The sequence below is a fragment of the Eurytemora carolleeae genome, unplaced genomic scaffold (assembly GCF_000591075.1).
Source record: "Eurytemora carolleeae unplaced genomic scaffold, Eaff_2.0 scaffold890, whole genome shotgun sequence".
Classification (NCBI taxonomy): Eukaryota; Metazoa; Arthropoda; class Copepoda; order Calanoida; family Temoridae; genus Eurytemora; species Eurytemora carolleeae.
The window spans coordinates 32,085-49,140 of record NW_019396777.1 but is presented as its reverse complement, the minus strand read 5'-3'; the positions used below and the strand labels follow the sequence as shown (position 1 = coordinate 49,140).

The 17,056-nt window shown below is 32.5% G+C and overlaps 3 protein-coding genes and 1 long non-coding RNA gene across 5 annotated transcripts; 1 reads left to right on the top strand and 3 right to left on the bottom strand.

Annotated features, from left to right (window-relative positions):
- Positions 1–58: 58 nt before the first annotated feature.
- On the bottom strand, positions 59–8,148 carry LOC111708585 (protein max). Of its 2 annotated transcripts, XM_023482003.1 has the most exons (8): positions 3,621–3,901; positions 3,209–3,430; positions 2,944–2,990; positions 2,486–2,553; positions 2,134–2,265; positions 1,407–1,457; positions 766–812; positions 59–675 (listed from the first exon to the last, which is right to left on the bottom strand). In XM_023482003.1, the coding sequence occupies exons 2-8, from the start codon at positions 3,325–3,327 to the stop codon at positions 657–659; spliced, it is 483 nt and encodes a 160-aa protein (XP_023337771.1). In that variant the 5' UTR covers positions 3,328–3,430; positions 3,621–3,901; the 3' UTR covers positions 59–656. The 2 variants fall into 2 exon arrangements, with proteins under 2 accessions (XP_023337771.1, XP_023337770.1); XM_023482002.1 differs by lacking the exons at positions 59–675; positions 766–812; positions 1,407–1,457; ... (1 more) ...; positions 2,486–2,553; positions 2,944–2,990 and adding exons at positions 4,000–4,138; positions 7,801–8,148 and having other exon boundaries at positions 3,286–3,430.
- LOC111708586 (uncharacterized) lies at positions 5,422–6,626 on the bottom strand. Its single transcript, XR_002766693.1, has 3 exons — positions 6,551–6,626; positions 5,910–5,956; positions 5,422–5,819 (listed from the first exon to the last, which is right to left on the bottom strand). It is a non-coding gene; the product is annotated as an uncharacterized LOC111708586 (long non-coding RNA).
- A 57-nt stretch (positions 8,149–8,205) lies between the features above and the next one.
- LOC111708582 (cathepsin L1) lies at positions 8,206–9,302 on the bottom strand. The gene has a single exon (XM_023482000.1). It carries the CDS (start codon positions 9,244–9,246, stop codon positions 8,233–8,235), a length of 1,014 nt encoding a protein of 337 aa, XP_023337768.1. The 5' UTR covers positions 9,247–9,302; the 3' UTR covers positions 8,206–8,232.
- Positions 9,303–10,192: 890 nt separating this feature from the next.
- LOC111708580 (ADP-ribosylation factor-like protein 5B) lies at positions 10,193–14,550 on the top strand. Its single transcript, XM_023481998.1, is given in 4 exon segments — positions 10,193–10,649; positions 11,671–11,796; positions 13,356–13,465; positions 13,955–14,550. Coding segments are annotated over 4 exon segments (528 nt in total). The 5' UTR covers positions 10,193–10,406; the 3' UTR covers positions 14,004–14,550.
- The last annotated feature ends 2,506 nt before the right edge of the window (positions 14,551–17,056 follow it).

The following is a 17,056-nucleotide window of genomic DNA, read 5'->3' as shown; positions in this document are numbered from 1 at the left end:
TTTTTAAATCAAGCATTTAGTTACAACTATAGTTATTCTTCTTCAAACATGTCAAATATAACGTTTACATTTCTATTTCTAGTATTATACAATTGAGAACAATTAATAACAAATAACTTCAATATTTGAAATTCTGAAAGTAAGTTACAACTTCCAACTAAAACGAGAACCAGAAAACTCCGGAATGGAAGACGACTTTCAGACTCCAATTTTGATTTTAAATAGTCTGATGTACACTAAAGACAGCAATTGCGTAGAAAGCGCAGATTATTTTCTTTTATAATTGATTTTAAACTACTAGTAAAACTATTTACTTTAGACAAACTTCAAATACACTTTCAAGACTGCTTTAATGTCCTCTTTCTATGCCACAGGTATCTGGTTTACACTGTAGAAGAGTATGCGAAGTATGAAGCAAGGGGCATATATTTTCCTGACGAAAAGTTTTGGGGGCCGATCCTTTAGGGGGGAGTAGGGGGGTTATTTAAAAAGTAAAAGGGAGAAGAAAAATGTTTTTCATGAAAATATAAACTCCTGCTGGTGAGAAAGACATATCCAGGTAAAGAGGTGTAGTGGAGTAAATAAGTAGAACAGGAAAGGAGTGTCCGGAATCACATTAAACCCTCTCAAAAAGTCCTAAAACTCCGTCAGAGATCTTAAACCTTCAACCTCTTCCTAAAATAAAAATTTAGTTTAAAATTGATTTAGAAAATCAATAAGATATTAAACTTGTCATTTGAACCCTACTCCGGGTAGTTAACCTACCTTGAAGGATCCTCCTGCTCCTCTTGTTGATCCTCACTCTGAAGATCCTAAAGAGTATTATTAAAATTTATTATTAATTATTTAAAAAATATTTGCCTAAACCTAATAATAATCAGCTAGCATTGCCTAAATATAAATATAATTGCTAAACTAAACCAGGTTAATAAATCAATATGGCTGCCAAGGTCTTTTGGTCAAAACTCTCTTGGATAATTTGCAATATATTTAATTGAAAGTGACTCAGAATAAAACTTATGATATAACGACGATGGCGGAAATTGTCGTACCCGTTTGGTAGCATAAAAATCTGCGAATGTTAATCCATACTGATATTTCTACGTCGATAGTCAGATGAAATTGTTATTTCTTACAGCTCTGAAAAATGTAAATGAAGAGCTATATTAGTTAACGAGCCCCGTGTACGAATTTAATGAATTTGAGCCGCGGCTTAAATCCGCCAAAAACCGGTTTCAAATAAGCATCCGCTTAAATCTTGAAAAATTTAATACAATTTTAAGTGAAATCAACCATATTAGCGCGGCGGCTTAAATTTAAGCCGCCGCTCGAATTCTTTAAATTCGGCCTCCGGATCAGATATGGATCAGGAAAGAACGTAACCTAAGCACTGAATGTATTTTCACCTTGAGGAGTCCGAATTGTCCGGTTGTTTTCGCCTTCTCTATCAAACGAATCTAAGAAATCACTATACAATATTATTCGATTAAAATAGTTTACTACTAATAACTAGTGATGTGCCTTTAGTTGGTTCGTTTGTGGGTCATTTTTTGTCCTTGTTTTCTTCTAGGGTCGATGGTCATAGTGTCAGAAGAAAAATGTTTTCTAAATTATTTTTTTTCGAAACATTTACTCTTTTAAAACTATGTAAATTTTCGACTCTGACAGAAGATACATGCTAAAAACGAACCAAAACGATCCTTAAACGGTGAAATAATGAACGTGTTTTAACGATCGTTTTAAAATAGTTTTTTTCCTTTTTTTTAGGATAAGATATTGCAAAGTTTGATAAAAACCAATACAGTTTTGAAATCTTGGCAGTTTATTATTTATTTTTTTTTGTAAAAAACGATTTTAACAACATATCACATAGAATATTTTTAACCCCCTGATCATGTATCATCCGTCAGGGAAATAAATTATGCTAGAAAAGATCCCCCCCTCCAATTTTTTTCCCTCGAATGTTTGCGGATCGTGGAATTTTTGAGCTAAAATTATGAAAATTGGTGAATAAAAACTTGTATTTTAATGTACATTTTAACATTAACACACACACCCCCCCCCCAATCCCATGATTTATAGGGGGGGGGGGGTTAATTTATTAAGTTATGCAATTTTGTCTCCGAAAACTACCTGATTATCTAGATGCTGATTTTGTCTCCTGAGATCTTCAATATCGCTCGTATGGCTCGCGTTCTTCCGACGCATGAAAGCGATATATTCGCTCGCTTTACGTAGTATCTGGGCTCTAGAGCTCTTGTCACCCTACAACAGAACAAAATATTAAATTTATAAATAATTATTCAAAACAAATAAAATTATTTTTAAGAATTATTAAATTGTAAAAACAGTCAGTCATAATAACTCTTTTAGTATGCTATTGCTGAGATATAGAAAAGAAGATTTTTTGTACAGTGTACACAGTGATTACATGGGAGTAAATCACGGTTTCAGGGATTCAAGAGTCCAGCTGTCCACTTCTAACCTGGAGAGTTGGGATAGAATCCTTCAGTCCTGTGAAACTATCTTTGATATGATCACGACGCTTCCTCTCTAAAACAAATAAAACATATAACATAGGACGAAAATAACAAGTAAGAAAGAATATGAAATTTTTTTAACAAAAGAAGAGGAAGAAGTCCATGAAAAAAGTCAAACGTAAGAAAGAATGAACTATGATTGAATTATACAGATCGTTTAAACTTAAATCATAAACCTTACCTCAACAAACGTAAAACCGGTTTCACAACGCATTTATGGGGTTTATGTCTCATTGCAAATCTTCTTTTAACATAACGGATAGAATTAATAGTCAAGGGCGTATACCGGGGGGTAATTTTATTATGGTCGGTTCGTCAAACGAGTACCTATCCACGTTCCACATTCACGAACACACTCTTTTCTAATTCAGTTTAAGAATGTTTTAAAAGTGTTTTTACTCACCAAGTGCGTTATGATGGGCTCTTTTATCATCCTCTCCTACGCCTCCGCTAAAAATATAGATTTATACAAATTCTAAAATAGCTATTTTTCATTGATAAATTCGACAGATGAAATAGACAATTAAATTGCTTTCTGAATTTAAAAAAATACCCCCATCCCTTTTCGTAGACTGAATTATAAGCAGTTTGATTTACAAATTTAGGTCACGTCATGGAATGATACCCCATAAATATGAGAGGGAGAATGAATTCTAGAAAAACGTTACTTTGAGAAATCTAATCCATTGATATTATCCTCGTCCGACTCAATATCAAGATCTTTATCGTCGTCCGACATCTTAAATTTTCTGAAAATATGAAAAATTATTTCGAGCTCTGGAACCATTTATTCTCGAACTCAGTCACCAGGTTTAGGGAATGCTGATTGGAAGAATTAAGATTTTTGTTTGAGAGTTTCTCCTCGATCTCCTTCAGCCTCACGGAACTACCTGATCAAAGATATTCTTAGAATTATTACAAAAACTGGATCCGGATCCGCGTTATTATGTGATGGATCCAGGATCAGGATCCGCATTAAAATGGAATGGATCCAAAGCACTCGTTTAATTCACAACATTTTGAATGATTGAATTTAATTGATCAGCATTGTTGTTTTCAGAACCACAATTTATAAATTACCTAAATCTGTGAACTCTGAAGCTTTCTTTTCTCCGTCTTCATAACCAGGAGTTTTGAAGTCTATCTTGCTTAGATCAAGTCCTGGGTTCAGGTTGGATATCTCTGATATTTTCTCATCCAAATATTTCTGATCCTGTCCCACGCAATAGTGCTTGGATAGGAGGAGACAGAGGTAGGACTTCTCCGGGTTTTCCTCGAGATAGATTTGCGCGAGTTTATTCCAGTATCTTGATAGGTTTGGATTCAGGGTTAAAATCTGCATAAGACTTCTTTTGTACTCACTAAACAAGGAAATAATCCATATTTTATCTTAAAATTTTGAAATGTGATCTAAAGAAATGAGTAGTTAATGACCGTAGGCTAAAATATATGATTTTCCCTGGCTCTTTCGGTCAATCCCAGTTTACTCTTTTCCAAAACATCAAGTTTAAGTGAAAGAGCAACTATTCTGAAATCATCGTGATCCGGAGTCGAGTTCAAGATTTGATCTGCTTTCTCCAGAGCTAAACCGTACTCACCTTCAGTTCAACTCAATACTTAGAGAAGTGATTTTTCTTAAATCCAGTAATCTGGTAAAGATAAAAAACTCCAATGGTTCTAATCATTTTTAATTTAAAGATGATATTGTAGAGAGTAAATATATATATTTTATTAGCAATTTTAAATTGATAAATTCAAGTCAGTCCTCTTTTTGTTTCAATGGGTAAATATTTTTGAGTAAAAATTGCCTTTTAAGTTTTTAGAAAACAATTAAATCCCAAATCAAGAAATAACTAAAAATTAATATAAACCCCCCTGTTTAAAGAGGTTTTATCAAATTGATACCAATAAATTAAAAAATATAAATCTTAAGATAGGATTTGATAAGAACGCAAGGTTCAAAGTTCGTGTGGAGTATGCCGGAGAAGCGGGAGAACAAAGAAAATCTCGAATGAATATTTAGTAAACACATGTTTAATGTTGATATTGGGGGTATAACCTATATATTTATATATTTGTTTTAAAACTGGATTTTAAATAAGTAAATATTAGATCAAGTTACATAGATCTGGTAAAAGGAACTGTTAAGTAATTTTAAGTGATCCTTCATCTGAAGAGGAGCATGTCTGGTTCACAATGGAACCCTTAAAACCTTAATCTGATAAATAATGTGGAAAATGAAGCTGTTTTTTTGGCTTAAATGTATTGAACTCTGATAATTTCTCTTTTGTTTCTGAAGCAAGAAATGCGCAAGTCACTCTTTCAAAGCAACCATTCAAATGAAAATAATAATTTTTTCAAGAACAAATACATGGATATATAATTCATTCTTGATCAGACCAGCTTTAAAGAGTGCCATTGTAAATCGATCATGCCACAATGGAGGGTCACTTGAAATTACGTTTACAGTCCCTTTAAGTAATTCTAAAAATTCAAGTATATGCATACACTGGGGACCACATGTAAGCCCAGTCCAAATATAAACAGTAACTAAGCAGAAAACTAGACCAGCCTTGAAATACATATAAAGAACTTTAATATAACTCAATATCTTTTCAAGACAACAAAGAAACATCCAGGATAAAAACTAGAGTTTTGTTTTCCATGATTTGCCAATTTTTCTGGAGTTGAATTCATTGTCAATTTAGGAAAGATATATTGGAGAAACTGTTCATTTCCGGATAAATATCATTCCACATCTATAGGACAAATAAAGAAATAGATTAAACAGATTAACCGCGCAATACAATGTTTAGGAATATAAGTTACCGCGCAGATTTTAAGAAGAAGAAATTTGTTTCCAGTTTTTTCTTTTCATACATTATAATTGATTTTAAACTACTAGTAAAACTATTTACTTTAGACAAACTTCAAATACACTTTCAAGACTGCTTTAATGTCATCTTTCTATGCCACAGGTATCTGGTTTACACTGTAGAAGAGTATGCGAAGTATGAAGCAAGGGGCATATATTTTCCTGACGAAAAGTTTTGGGGGCCGATCCTTTAGGGGGGAGTAGGGGGGTTATTTAAAAAGTAAAAGGGAGAAGAAAAATGTTTTTCATGAAAATATAAACTCCTGCTGGTGAGAAAGACATATCCAGGTAAAGAGGTGTAGTGGAGTAAATAAGTAGAACAGGAAAGGAGTGTCCGGAATCACATTAAACCCTCTCAAAAAGTCCTAAAACTCCGTCAGAGATCTTAAACCTTCAACCTCTTCCTAAAATAAAAATTTAGTTTAAAATTGATTTAGAAAATCAATAAGATATTAAACTTGTCATTTGAACCCTACTCCGGGTAGTTAACCTACCTTGAAGGATCCTCCTGCTCCTCTTGTTGATCCTCACTCTGAAGATCCTAAAGAGTATTATTAAAATTTATTATTAATTATTTAAAAAATATTTGCCTAAACCTAATAATAATCAGCTAGCATTGCCTAAATATAAATATAATTGCTAAACTAAACCAGGTTAATAAATCAATATGGCTGCCAAGGTCTTTTGGTCAAAACTCTCTTGGATAATTTGCAATATATTTAATTGAAAGTGACTCAGAATAAAACTTATGATATAACGACGATGGCGGAAATTGTCGTACCCGTTTGGTAGCATAAAAATCTGCGAATGTTAATCCATACTGATATTTCTACGTCGATAGTCAGATGAAATTGTTATTTCTTACAGCTCTGAAAAATGTAAATGAAGAGCTATATTAGTTAACGAGCCCCGTGTACGAATTTAATGAATTTGAGCCGCGGCTTAAATCCGCCAAAAACCGGTTTCAAATAAGCATCCGCTTAAATCTTGAAAAATTTAATACAATTTTAAGTGAAATCAACCATATTAGCGCGGCGGCTTAAATTTAAGCCGCCGCTCGAATTCTTTAAATTCGGCCTCCGGATCAGATATGGATCAGGAAAGAACGTAACCTAAGCACTGAATGTATTTTCACCTTGAGGAGTCCGAATTGTCCGGTTGTTTTCGCCTTCTCTATCAAACGAATCTAAGAAATCACTATACAATATTATTCGATTAAAATAGTTTACTACTAATAACTAGTGATGTGCCTTTAGTTGGTTCGTTTGTGGGTCATTTTTTGTCCTTGTTTTCTTCTAGGGTCGATGGTCATAGTGTCAGAAGAAAAATGTTTTCTAAATTATTTTTTTTCGAAACATTTACTCTTTTAAAACTATGTAAATTTTCGACTCTGACAGAAGATACATGCTAAAAACGAACCAAAACGATCCTTAAACGGTGAAATAATGAACGTGTTTTAACGATCGTTTTAAAATAGTTTTTTTCCTTTTTTTTAGGATAAGATATTGCAAAGTTTGATAAAAACCAATACAGTTTTGAAATCTTGGCAGTTTATTATTTATTTTTTTTTGTAAAAAACGATTTTAACAACATATCACATAGAATATTTTTAACCCCCTGATCATGTATCATCCGTCAGGGAAATAAATTATGCTAGAAAAGATCCCCCCCTCCAATTTTTTTCCCTCGAATGTTTGCGGATCGTGGAATTTTTGAGCTAAAATTATGAAAATTGGTGAATAAAAACTTGTATTTTAATGTACATTTTAACATTAACACACCCCCCACTATAAATAATTATTCCGTCTTATTATATTTCTGGTTCCTTGTAAAGTGATGTATATCCCCCCTTCCGCATAAGAACCTCAAGAATAAAGAAAATATATAACTATTTCTTTCCTTCACCTTTTGTTATTTAACTTTCCTTCTTATTTCTTTCCTTGCACTTTTCAATACTATATTTCCTCCTGTCGATTTCTTCTGTTATCTTTCCGTGTTTTTTTGGGGTATTTTCTCTTTGTATTTTTTTCTTTCTCTATTTTATCATATTATCTAACATTTTTATTTCATTTTCGAATTTTGTTACTTTTTTCCGTTTTCCTGGCGTATTCTACCATTATCTGCGAATATACTCTTTTTCTCTTTCTTTATTCTTCCTATTCTTCGTGCATTATATTTTAAAATTTGATTTTTCATTTTGTTGATTTATCCCCCCACCCCCTTCTCATAAACCCTCGGTGAGAAAGAAGAGAATAAGGACTAGATACTGTACTCTTCGTAATAAAAAAACAGACTGGACAAAAATGTTAATAAATGTCATAAGAAGGAAAATGCTTAAAGATTCAAACCAAGAAAGAGGTTTATCATTTGTATTGAGAACTGGACCTAGAGATAAGCATGTTCTGGAAATTGACTCCGCAAGATCCCTTTTCAAAAACGAACTTTTAATATCCTGTCTCATATATAAATCAGAGTATAGGAGTTTTGCGTCTAAAAACTGTCCTTGTAAATAAAGAAGATCTGCTCTGCACTTTATACCGTTAATATCATTATCAAAATCAAGTTGAGAAGAGCAGGTTTTAGGACGGTATTTATCACGTAGTATAGAATTCTTAGATACTTTCTCAGAGGTTTCATCGGAATCTGAGAAGGATTCGATATTGTCTAGAAACATAATGTTCTGAAATCAAATAAATGCTATAAACTACAAAAATTAAGTTATTATACCTTTATTCTTTTTAAAACGCTCAAAAAGTACAGAAATTACAAAATATTGATTATCATAAATTATTAAATAATTGTGTAAGTATATGTATTTTAGACCAGTGGATAGGAAGCAGAGCTGGCAACTCCGCACATGTTATTCTCGTTTCTGGCAATCTTAACATATCCCTGATCTCCCCAGGTCTCTCCCCAGCTGTTCTTAACCAACCAGTAGGACTCTCCGCTCTTGGCATCAACTCCGTATCCAATTGCTAGAACTCCGTGATCCAGATTCTCCGGGCTGCATTCTTCTTCTCTATAAACTCCGTGACTGTAGAACTGGAAGGACTCGTGGCTGGCATCGATGGCAACACTGCAGGGTCCCTGGGTGGCAAGAGCAGTTTTCAGAGCGTTTTCATCTCCGGGAGTAACGTCAACGAAACCAATATCTGTTGCTCCTTTGTTCTTGGCGCTGTATCTGCACTTGTCATCCTCTCCTTCATAAGGATAGGATTCCTCTGTATCAATACCTCCGTTATCCTTGATGTACTGGAACGCATTGTCCATGAGTCCTCCATTACAACCCTGGTTACCGTAGGAAGTGCTGCAATCAATAAGGTTCTGCTCGCTCAGGCTTACAAGCTTTCCAGTCTTACGGAAATTCATTGCCTCGAGAGCTCCAGTAGTAGAGAAGGACCAACAGGATCCACACTGACCTTGGTTCTTTACTGGAGTAACAGCTCCATGGGTTCTCCAATCTACATTTTTTGGTACAGCGGTCATATGAGCTGGAGCTAGGAAGGTTGCTCCGAGTGGTCTGGAACTGTTTGTTCTTGTCAGTCTCTTGTTGAACCCGTTCATCTTGGAGACAAACTCGTGATGGAGCATATCTCCGTACTCGTTCATCTTGAGATGGTAGGAGTGATGACCTCTGGTTGCTCTCCGGTTATGCTTCTCCACCTTGGCTTTGTTCTCCATGTAGATCTTCATCCTAAACTTCTCCTCCGTCGGAGATTCATAAGATTTCTCGTGAGTTAGCTTCCATGTTTCCCATTCCTCTACTACAAGTTCAAAGAAGGAAATAGCTTTGACCGTAGATACGGCGAGAAGAAAGAAAAGAACTCGCATCCTGCTTCTCCTGTGTTCCAGGATAGACTGATGCTTTATAGGGAACTTATTGAGCAGATGCGGACCAAAATGAAAGCATATGCTCCCTAAGCTTGGGTTTTAAATGCGCAGTTTCTTTGTTTAATAACAGTGTCAGCTTTCTCCGCGCTCCCCCCGCCGCCGCTCAGTGGGATCAAAAGGAGAGATCAGGGGGGTCAAGAAGTACATATGTGTTTTAATGCTTTCATTCTTTACTCCAACTTAACTATTGTCCTAATTATCACAATGAACCTTGTAAAGCCATTACGCGAAAATTTGCCAAAGCAATTGAACAAAATAATGGTGAACTTCTAAATTAAAAATCTTTATATTCAGCATTTTTAAAAATTTGTTTCACGCGATCATTGCCACTTCCATATAGATTGATAAAAATTCATTTCTATACGTCTTAAATGCCATTTCCATTATAATAATATTTTTATTCTTTAGGCCAAAAAATTATTTCACGTATTTTTCTCGTTCTCTGCTTAAAGTTGACTGAGTTGAGAAAAAAATGTAAACCTATAATTTTAATTTTTTTTATTTTATTTTTTATTCAATATTTCATATTTATTTCTTGAAAATAACGTTAGAAAAAAGTTGCACGCGTCGAAAAAAAATTATTTGGGATTCTTGAGCTTTTGCAAAATAAACATTATCTGTTAGATTAGATTAATTGTTATAAATAAATAAAATATACACCCAGAATACGCTCGTCAACGATTTGAATAGATTTCAAAAATCTTATTAATTGTTATTTTTTTATAATGTAACAGTTTAAACTTTTGACATGTCTCCGAACTTTAAGGGGTTTTCTTGTTTTCTGAACTCTGTACAAAGTACATTTTGTTGTTATTTACAAATAAGAAAAATAGTTCCAATAATATTTTTCATTTTTGACAAGTACAGCAAACCGCTATGGTTAATATTCTTGATAAGAAGCTATAAAATCTAACAAGTTAAATCAAATAAGGCGAATTTTGATTTAAAAATAAATATTTGACATTTCCAAGTTCATTTAGCGGAGTAATATTAGATTAAAGAGTATATTTCAGCTGTATTGAAGGTTGCACTGTATAACAAGAATGAATTGCTCTCAGACTGAAATCTTACAAGTGTGAATCTAACAGTTTAGCATCAAAATGGGGCTAATTTTAGCCAAGATTTGGAGTCTCTTTGGAAACGAAGGTAATTGCATGTTTAATATTTATTTTGGCGAAGAACTTAAAGGAAAATTTAGTTTCAAAACAAAAACTGAAATTCTACCATACTGTCCTTAAATTTATAAAATGTTATTCTGGAACAATATACATTTTATTATGTGGGATCTAGGAGGACAAGAATCCCTCAGGACATCTTGGAATACTTACTACAGTAACACAGAGGTAACTTTTAAAGGACTGTATGCGTAATTTCAAGTGACCTTCCATTCAAAGAAGTCCAGTTCAGATTTACAACAATACCCTCACCCCGAACTAACCAGAGAGAGAAGCATTCGGTTTCTTCTATTTGAAATCAAACGTGTTTTCGTCTATATTTCTACAATCTTTAAAATTACGGATTTGTTTATTTTATACTTTTTCATTCAAAATGTACATGCCAACAAAAAATTATTTAAGAATAAAGGCTATAAAATTATGTATAAGGGGTCCAATTGTGATCGAAAGTCACAGCTTTCTGAAATACTGACAGAACCGTTAAATCCACGTGCCCTTTAAACCTTCGGCAGATCAAAAACGATAGTGGTATTTATATAGACAGAAAATCGATTTAAAAAGTCATTTTAATAATTAAATGCATCCATAATTCTGCAATGGGCTTCTCTAAATGGAAGGTTACTTGAAATTACAGTAACACAGAGGTAACTTGAATACTTACCACTGTAACACAGAGGTAGCTTTAATACTTAATACAGTAACAGAGAGGTAACTTGAATACTTACTACCGTAACATAGAGGTAACTTAAGCTACTAACGATATTACAAAAATTTTATTTGGAATACTTAACAAGACTTAGTTCTGTCACAGAAAATATAGTTTTGTTAGCAATGTTAAACAATTTCTGTTATATAGTCTATAATTTGTTTCTAATAATATAGAGACACTGTTTCCAGAAGCCATAACAAAAACTAAATTCGAATGTAAACTTCAAAAGTTCTCATAAACATCAAAATTATATTTATTTGTAAATCTTTAGAATTCGTTTTGACCAGATCTTAGGATCCGGATTGCAACATTTTATGTACCTTGATCTGAAGTCGCAAAATTATTCACCTCCACGGCTCCTGATCCATGGGACAAAAGAGCAACTGAAATGCTCAAAAAAACCTGTTTGTTCTCAAAGATGAAAGTTGAATTGATCCTTAGTATATACTGTTTTTGACGTAATTTCAGATTTTTTTCTAGTTTATAATCATGGTCGTGGACAGCACGGACAGGGAGCGCTTGACCATCAGCAAAGAGGAGCTCCACAAGATGCTGGAGAGTGACGAGCTGTGTAAAGCAGCTGTTCTTGTCTTTGCTAACAAGCAGGTTAGAAAGTTAAAAGTTGCTCCTAGTTTATCATGTGTTCTCGCCTGAAGCTTTTAAAGCAAAATTAATGTTTATTCTGTAGTTGATAATTAATAAAAAGAGGAACTTTATGGGGAAGAAGTATTGGGGAAATATTTGAACGACAAAGTCCCAAAAGGGGCTCTTAAGCGTGATTTCAAGTGACCCTCCGGGCAAAGATGACAATGCCTGATTCACAATTTTACCCTTGAAAGAGCCCTTTATCTAATCAGTGATGTGGAAGATATTAATATTGTCTTTTAATAGCTTAAAATATGTTTAAATGTGATTCCTATATGTTTTCCTGTAGAAGAAATGTCACTTTTGTAGAGAAACCACAATTGAAAATAATTATTTTTCAAAATTATAAACATTAATATATTATTAAAACTTGTTAGTTAGTATTAACATTTTGGACAAATTTACACCCTTACATAATTTTCTACTCCTAATGGCAAAAATTCTCAGTACGGATCATAAATTAATTATTCTAATTTATTTTAATCTGGAAATCATCGCGTGGAATTAATTACAATTTGAATCTTTTTCCTTGTTAGTTTTTTCATTTAGTTAAGATTTTTCTAATTCATAAAAATCATAAAAATCATCTCATAAAATGTTCCTTGTCTATTTATATTAAGTTATTTCATGTTTAAGCTAAATTTTAATTGATACTGAAAATCGAGTTATTTATGTGTTTAAATGAATGTATGTATCTAGGATGTAGCTAATGTATGTCTGTAGCTATGTATATATAAAAATGTATGTATCTAGGATGTAGCTGGATGTATGTCTGTAGTTATGTATATATAATAATGTATGTATCTAGGATGTAGCTAATGTATGTCTGTAGCTATGTATATATAATAATGTATGTATCTAGGATGTAGCTAGATGTATGTCTGTAGCTATGTATATATAAAAATGTATGTATCTAGGATGTAGCTAATGTATGTCTGTAGCTATGTATATATAAAAATGTATGTATCTAGGATGTAGCTGGATGTATGTCTGTACCTATGTATATATAATAATGTATATATCTAGGATGTAGCTGGATGTATGTCTGTAGCTATGTATATATAAAAATGTATGTATCTAGGATGTAGCTGGATGTATGTCTGTACCTATGTATATATAATAATGTATGTATCTAGGATGTAGCTAATGTATGTCTGTAGCTATGTATATATAAAAATGTATGTATCTAGGATGTAGCTGGATGTATGTCTGTACCTATGTATATATAATAATGTATGTATCTAGGATGTAGCTAGATGTATGTCTGTAGCTATGTATATATAAAAATGTATGTATCTAGGATGTAGCTGGATGTATGTCTGTGGCTATGTATATATAAAAATGTATGTATCTAGGATGTAGCTGGATGTATGTCTGTAGCTATGTATATATAAAAATGTATGTATCTAGGATGTAGCTGGATGTATGTCTGTACCTATGTATATATAATAATGTATGTATCTAGGATGTAGCTAGATGTATGTCTGTACCTATGTATATATAAAAATGTATGTATCTAGGATGTAGCTGGATGTATGTCTGCTGCTGAGATATCTCGTCAACTCAATCTACAGAATATCAGAAAGCATAAATGGCAGATACAGTCCTGTTGTGGACTAACAGGAGAAGGGTGAGGTTTAACACTCGGATCAAACCATAATTTTCTAATTCCTATATCTTTCCAACCCTATTTCTAGGACCTTTGATATTTCAAACTCTAACCTTTGTTAGATCAAATATCAAATATTTACACCATCAGATTAAAGAGATATGATGTAGGGACTAAGAAATTTCAGTTTGATGCAAGTGTATATTTTCTTCAATAAAAACTTGCAAAATCTATCGATTAGATTTCGAATTAAAGGAAAATTTAACAGTTATGATGACCAATAATATATCTGAAAAAATGTATACGGCAAAATTGCTACTGTTACAAACCACACAATTTTAATGAATTTTCGGATTAAAAGACTTTCAAATAAAGACTAATTTCAATCCACTCTACTGTCTATGACTGTGTATAGAAGTTAAAACTAACATCTACTTTTTTACTTTACAGAGGTTTGGTTTATCACCATCACCGAATTTTAAGTGTAAAAATATATTTATTTATTTTCAGATTATATCAAGGACTGGAGTGGATTGCAAACAATATTAAATCTCGGTGATACAAACAATTCAATACTTATGGTGATACAACCAGCTGTAGGGTTAGTGATACAACCAATCTAAACTGTAGGGTTGGGATACAACCAATCTAAACTATGAGTTGGGATACAGCCAATCTTAACTATAGGGTTGGGATACAACCAATCTAAACTATGAGTTGGGATACAGCCAATCTTAACTATAGGGTTGGGATACAACCAATCCAAACTATGAGTTGGGATACAACCAATCTTAACTATAGGGTTGGGATACAACCAATCTAAACTATGAATTGGGATACAACCAATCTTAACTATAGGGTTGGGATACAACCAATCTAAACTGTAGGGTTGGGATACAACCAACCTTCCAAATGTATCCTTTCTATGGATACTTGGATGATATGAAACCAACCTGTGAAAAGAGAAGTTAATCCTCTTAGCCTAAACTTAATAAAGTAATCATAACCAAGAATATTTATGTTTCAAGACAATCAGATTTTCCAATGTTTAAACATTTATTCCTAGTTGCCAAATTATCCGTCAATCTTCTGAACTGAAAAAAGTACCTTCACACCAATTCTTTAATTTACATATTTTGTTCCAAAACTGTACAGTGTACACTTTACACTATACAGTCAAACTGAATTTTCTTGCAGTAAATAGCAGTATAAAAAATTACAAATTAAATTGGAAAATATTGTTGATTTTTTAAGTGACATTTTTTTAAGTTCTTGAAAGAATATCTCTAGGTACATTTTACTGTTTACTTATTTCGTTAATTGTAATAAAAAATTCCAAAACATAAAATGTTAAGCTGTAATAACGTTTAGTTACACAGTCACAATATACCATATCTTTTTAATCTTCAACCTTAGAAAACTGTTGTTTTAAAAATCTTTTATCTACAATACTAACAATTTATACCTTGGTTCAAAATTTTCCAGTTCTGCATTTAAAAACTTTTCTATATTTATAAAAAAAATGAAAAGGGAGTTGTTAGTCTAGCATAAAGCATCTAGCTTAAAGGGACTGTAAGCGTAATTTCAAGTGACTCTCCATGCAAAGATGGCAATGTCCGATTTCCTACGGTACACTTGAATTCTTCATTTGATCAAAAATGTGGAAGATACCGTCGTTTCTCTCACTTGATAAGTATTTATTTCTGTGAGTTTCTGATATCTAGTTCATACTTGATCAGACAAAGCTTTTAAGGGTAAAGTTGTAAATCGAATATTGCCATCTTTGCATGGAGGACCAATTGAAATTGTGCTTACTGTCCCTTTAAGTGCTAGTTAAAATCATATCTGCCATGTTTAATTGAAAGATTATAATTATTAATGTTCATTGTACATGGAAACATTCATTCTGCTCATTATATGAAATTGCTCGTGTATCAGTATCCGAAGTTAATATTATTTATTTCTTATTTCTGTTACAGTATAAAGAGAATTTGTTCTTGTCAATTTCTGATAGTTTTTTTATTGACTTTGTGTACTATTTAAATATCAAATTTTGTAAACATAACTGTTCATTTTTGGACATTTTTGGGTGCGTGACAGGGCATTACGAGGTGTTAAGTGGAATAGCGCTTACCCTTGATTTACATTTTACCGTCCCAAGAAGTTGTTCATATTTTCATAATGATTTAGTGCTCTAGCGACCATCAGATTTTATATTCAGCAAATTTTTCTCGTATATTTTCTAATTTTAACTTAACGAAGTGATACTTCTCAATACAATTAATGTAGAATAAATGTAGAAAAAATTCATAGTTTTATTTTCCTAATTTGTAGAGCTATAATGTATGTATGAATGTTACACGTCTTCAATTCACTACTGCAGTTTGACTAACTTGACATTTAGGGTGCTTCGCGCCTCTTTTCTAGTAACAATTATAGCTTTTAGCTGATGCAACAGCCCAGTGGGTTTCATTGGTTTTTTGGGCTTTTCCAGTTGAAAGTAGTTAAAACCTTCTAAAATTCATACTAATTCATAATAACAAAGACTATTTAAACGATAGGGGAACTTAATAGTTATAAAAAATAATATTGTTGTGATAATAGGCTATAATTAATCATAAATGAATACTCTTCAAATACAATAATATCACCTCCCTTCTTCATAAGGGGAATACTGCAATTTTTTAATATTATAGTTCTTGAAATTTCAGACTTAATTCTATTTTCTCACTTGGATACATATTTCTGTTTGGGGGTGGACTTGGATTAATCGGTAGATATGTATATGCTTAAGAAGGAAGACCACTGTTAAATACAGAAAAACTTCAGCTCATTCACAAACAAAAATGACGAAATAATTTTATATCCTTATTCTATCGCAAAATTTTTGAAAAATCTGATGTAGTTCTTGGGTTTTTCAATATCTTTAATACTTAAAAAAACAAGCACTGCAGATGATCGATTGCTTCAAAAGTTGTCAACAATTGGATTTGTCTGGTCTAAAATCCGAAACCGTCTTGAAGTTCCGAGTGACAAGTTTGACTACTTCTATTAATTAAATATTTTTTCAGATAACCCATTATTCGTTCAAGTCTTATGAAATGAATAAATGTGGCAGTTTTAGTTCTGTAAACTCCCTAAAAATCAATACAGTCGCTAGTAGTCCTTTTTTCTTGAAGAGTTTATTATAACAAGAGGGAAGAAAAGGTAATAAATAGAAAAATTCTAATTAAACCCAAAAAAGCCCACTTACAGGTGGGTTTTTTTAAATGGGGTTCATTGGTTTTTTTGGGCTGGTTTTTTTTATGCCAACCCTGAAATTGGGGCATTTTATAAAATAATAAAAGTCGACATTTTTTCCAAGCAACATTTTTCAGTTATGATTTTCAGGGACAAGTTCTTGTATACGCCCCTAAATTGTCCGGTACAAATATATTTAGCATTATAAAGAGTTTTATCTCTATTGTTTCATATATGAGCGCCATGGTAGTTACTCTCAAGAATGTCGTCTTTGATAATCCATTTATTTCGATTTAGAAATATATTATAATTTTTACTATAAATATTTGAAGAGATTTAAATCCAATGTAAATTAAATTCCTTAAAACTTGA

Bases quoted from the DNA above. Each gene is read 5' to 3' on its own strand.
- LOC111708582 (XM_023482000.1), bottom strand. From the start codon at position 9,246: ATGCGAGTTCTTTTCTTTCTTCTCGCCGTATCTACGGTCAAAGCTATT.
- LOC111708585 (XM_023482002.1), bottom strand. From the start codon at position 8,089: ATGTTTCTAGACAATATCGAATCCTTCTCAGATTCCGATGAAACCTCT. The intron at 4,139-7,800 runs GTCCAGTTCTCA...GTTGAACTGAAG, and splicing joins CAGAACATGCTTATCTCTAG to GTGAGTACGGTTTAGCTCTG. The intron at 3,902-3,999 runs GGAAAATCATAT...TTCCTTGTTTAG, and splicing joins GGATTGACCGAAAGAGCCAG to TGAGTACAAAAGAAGTCTTA.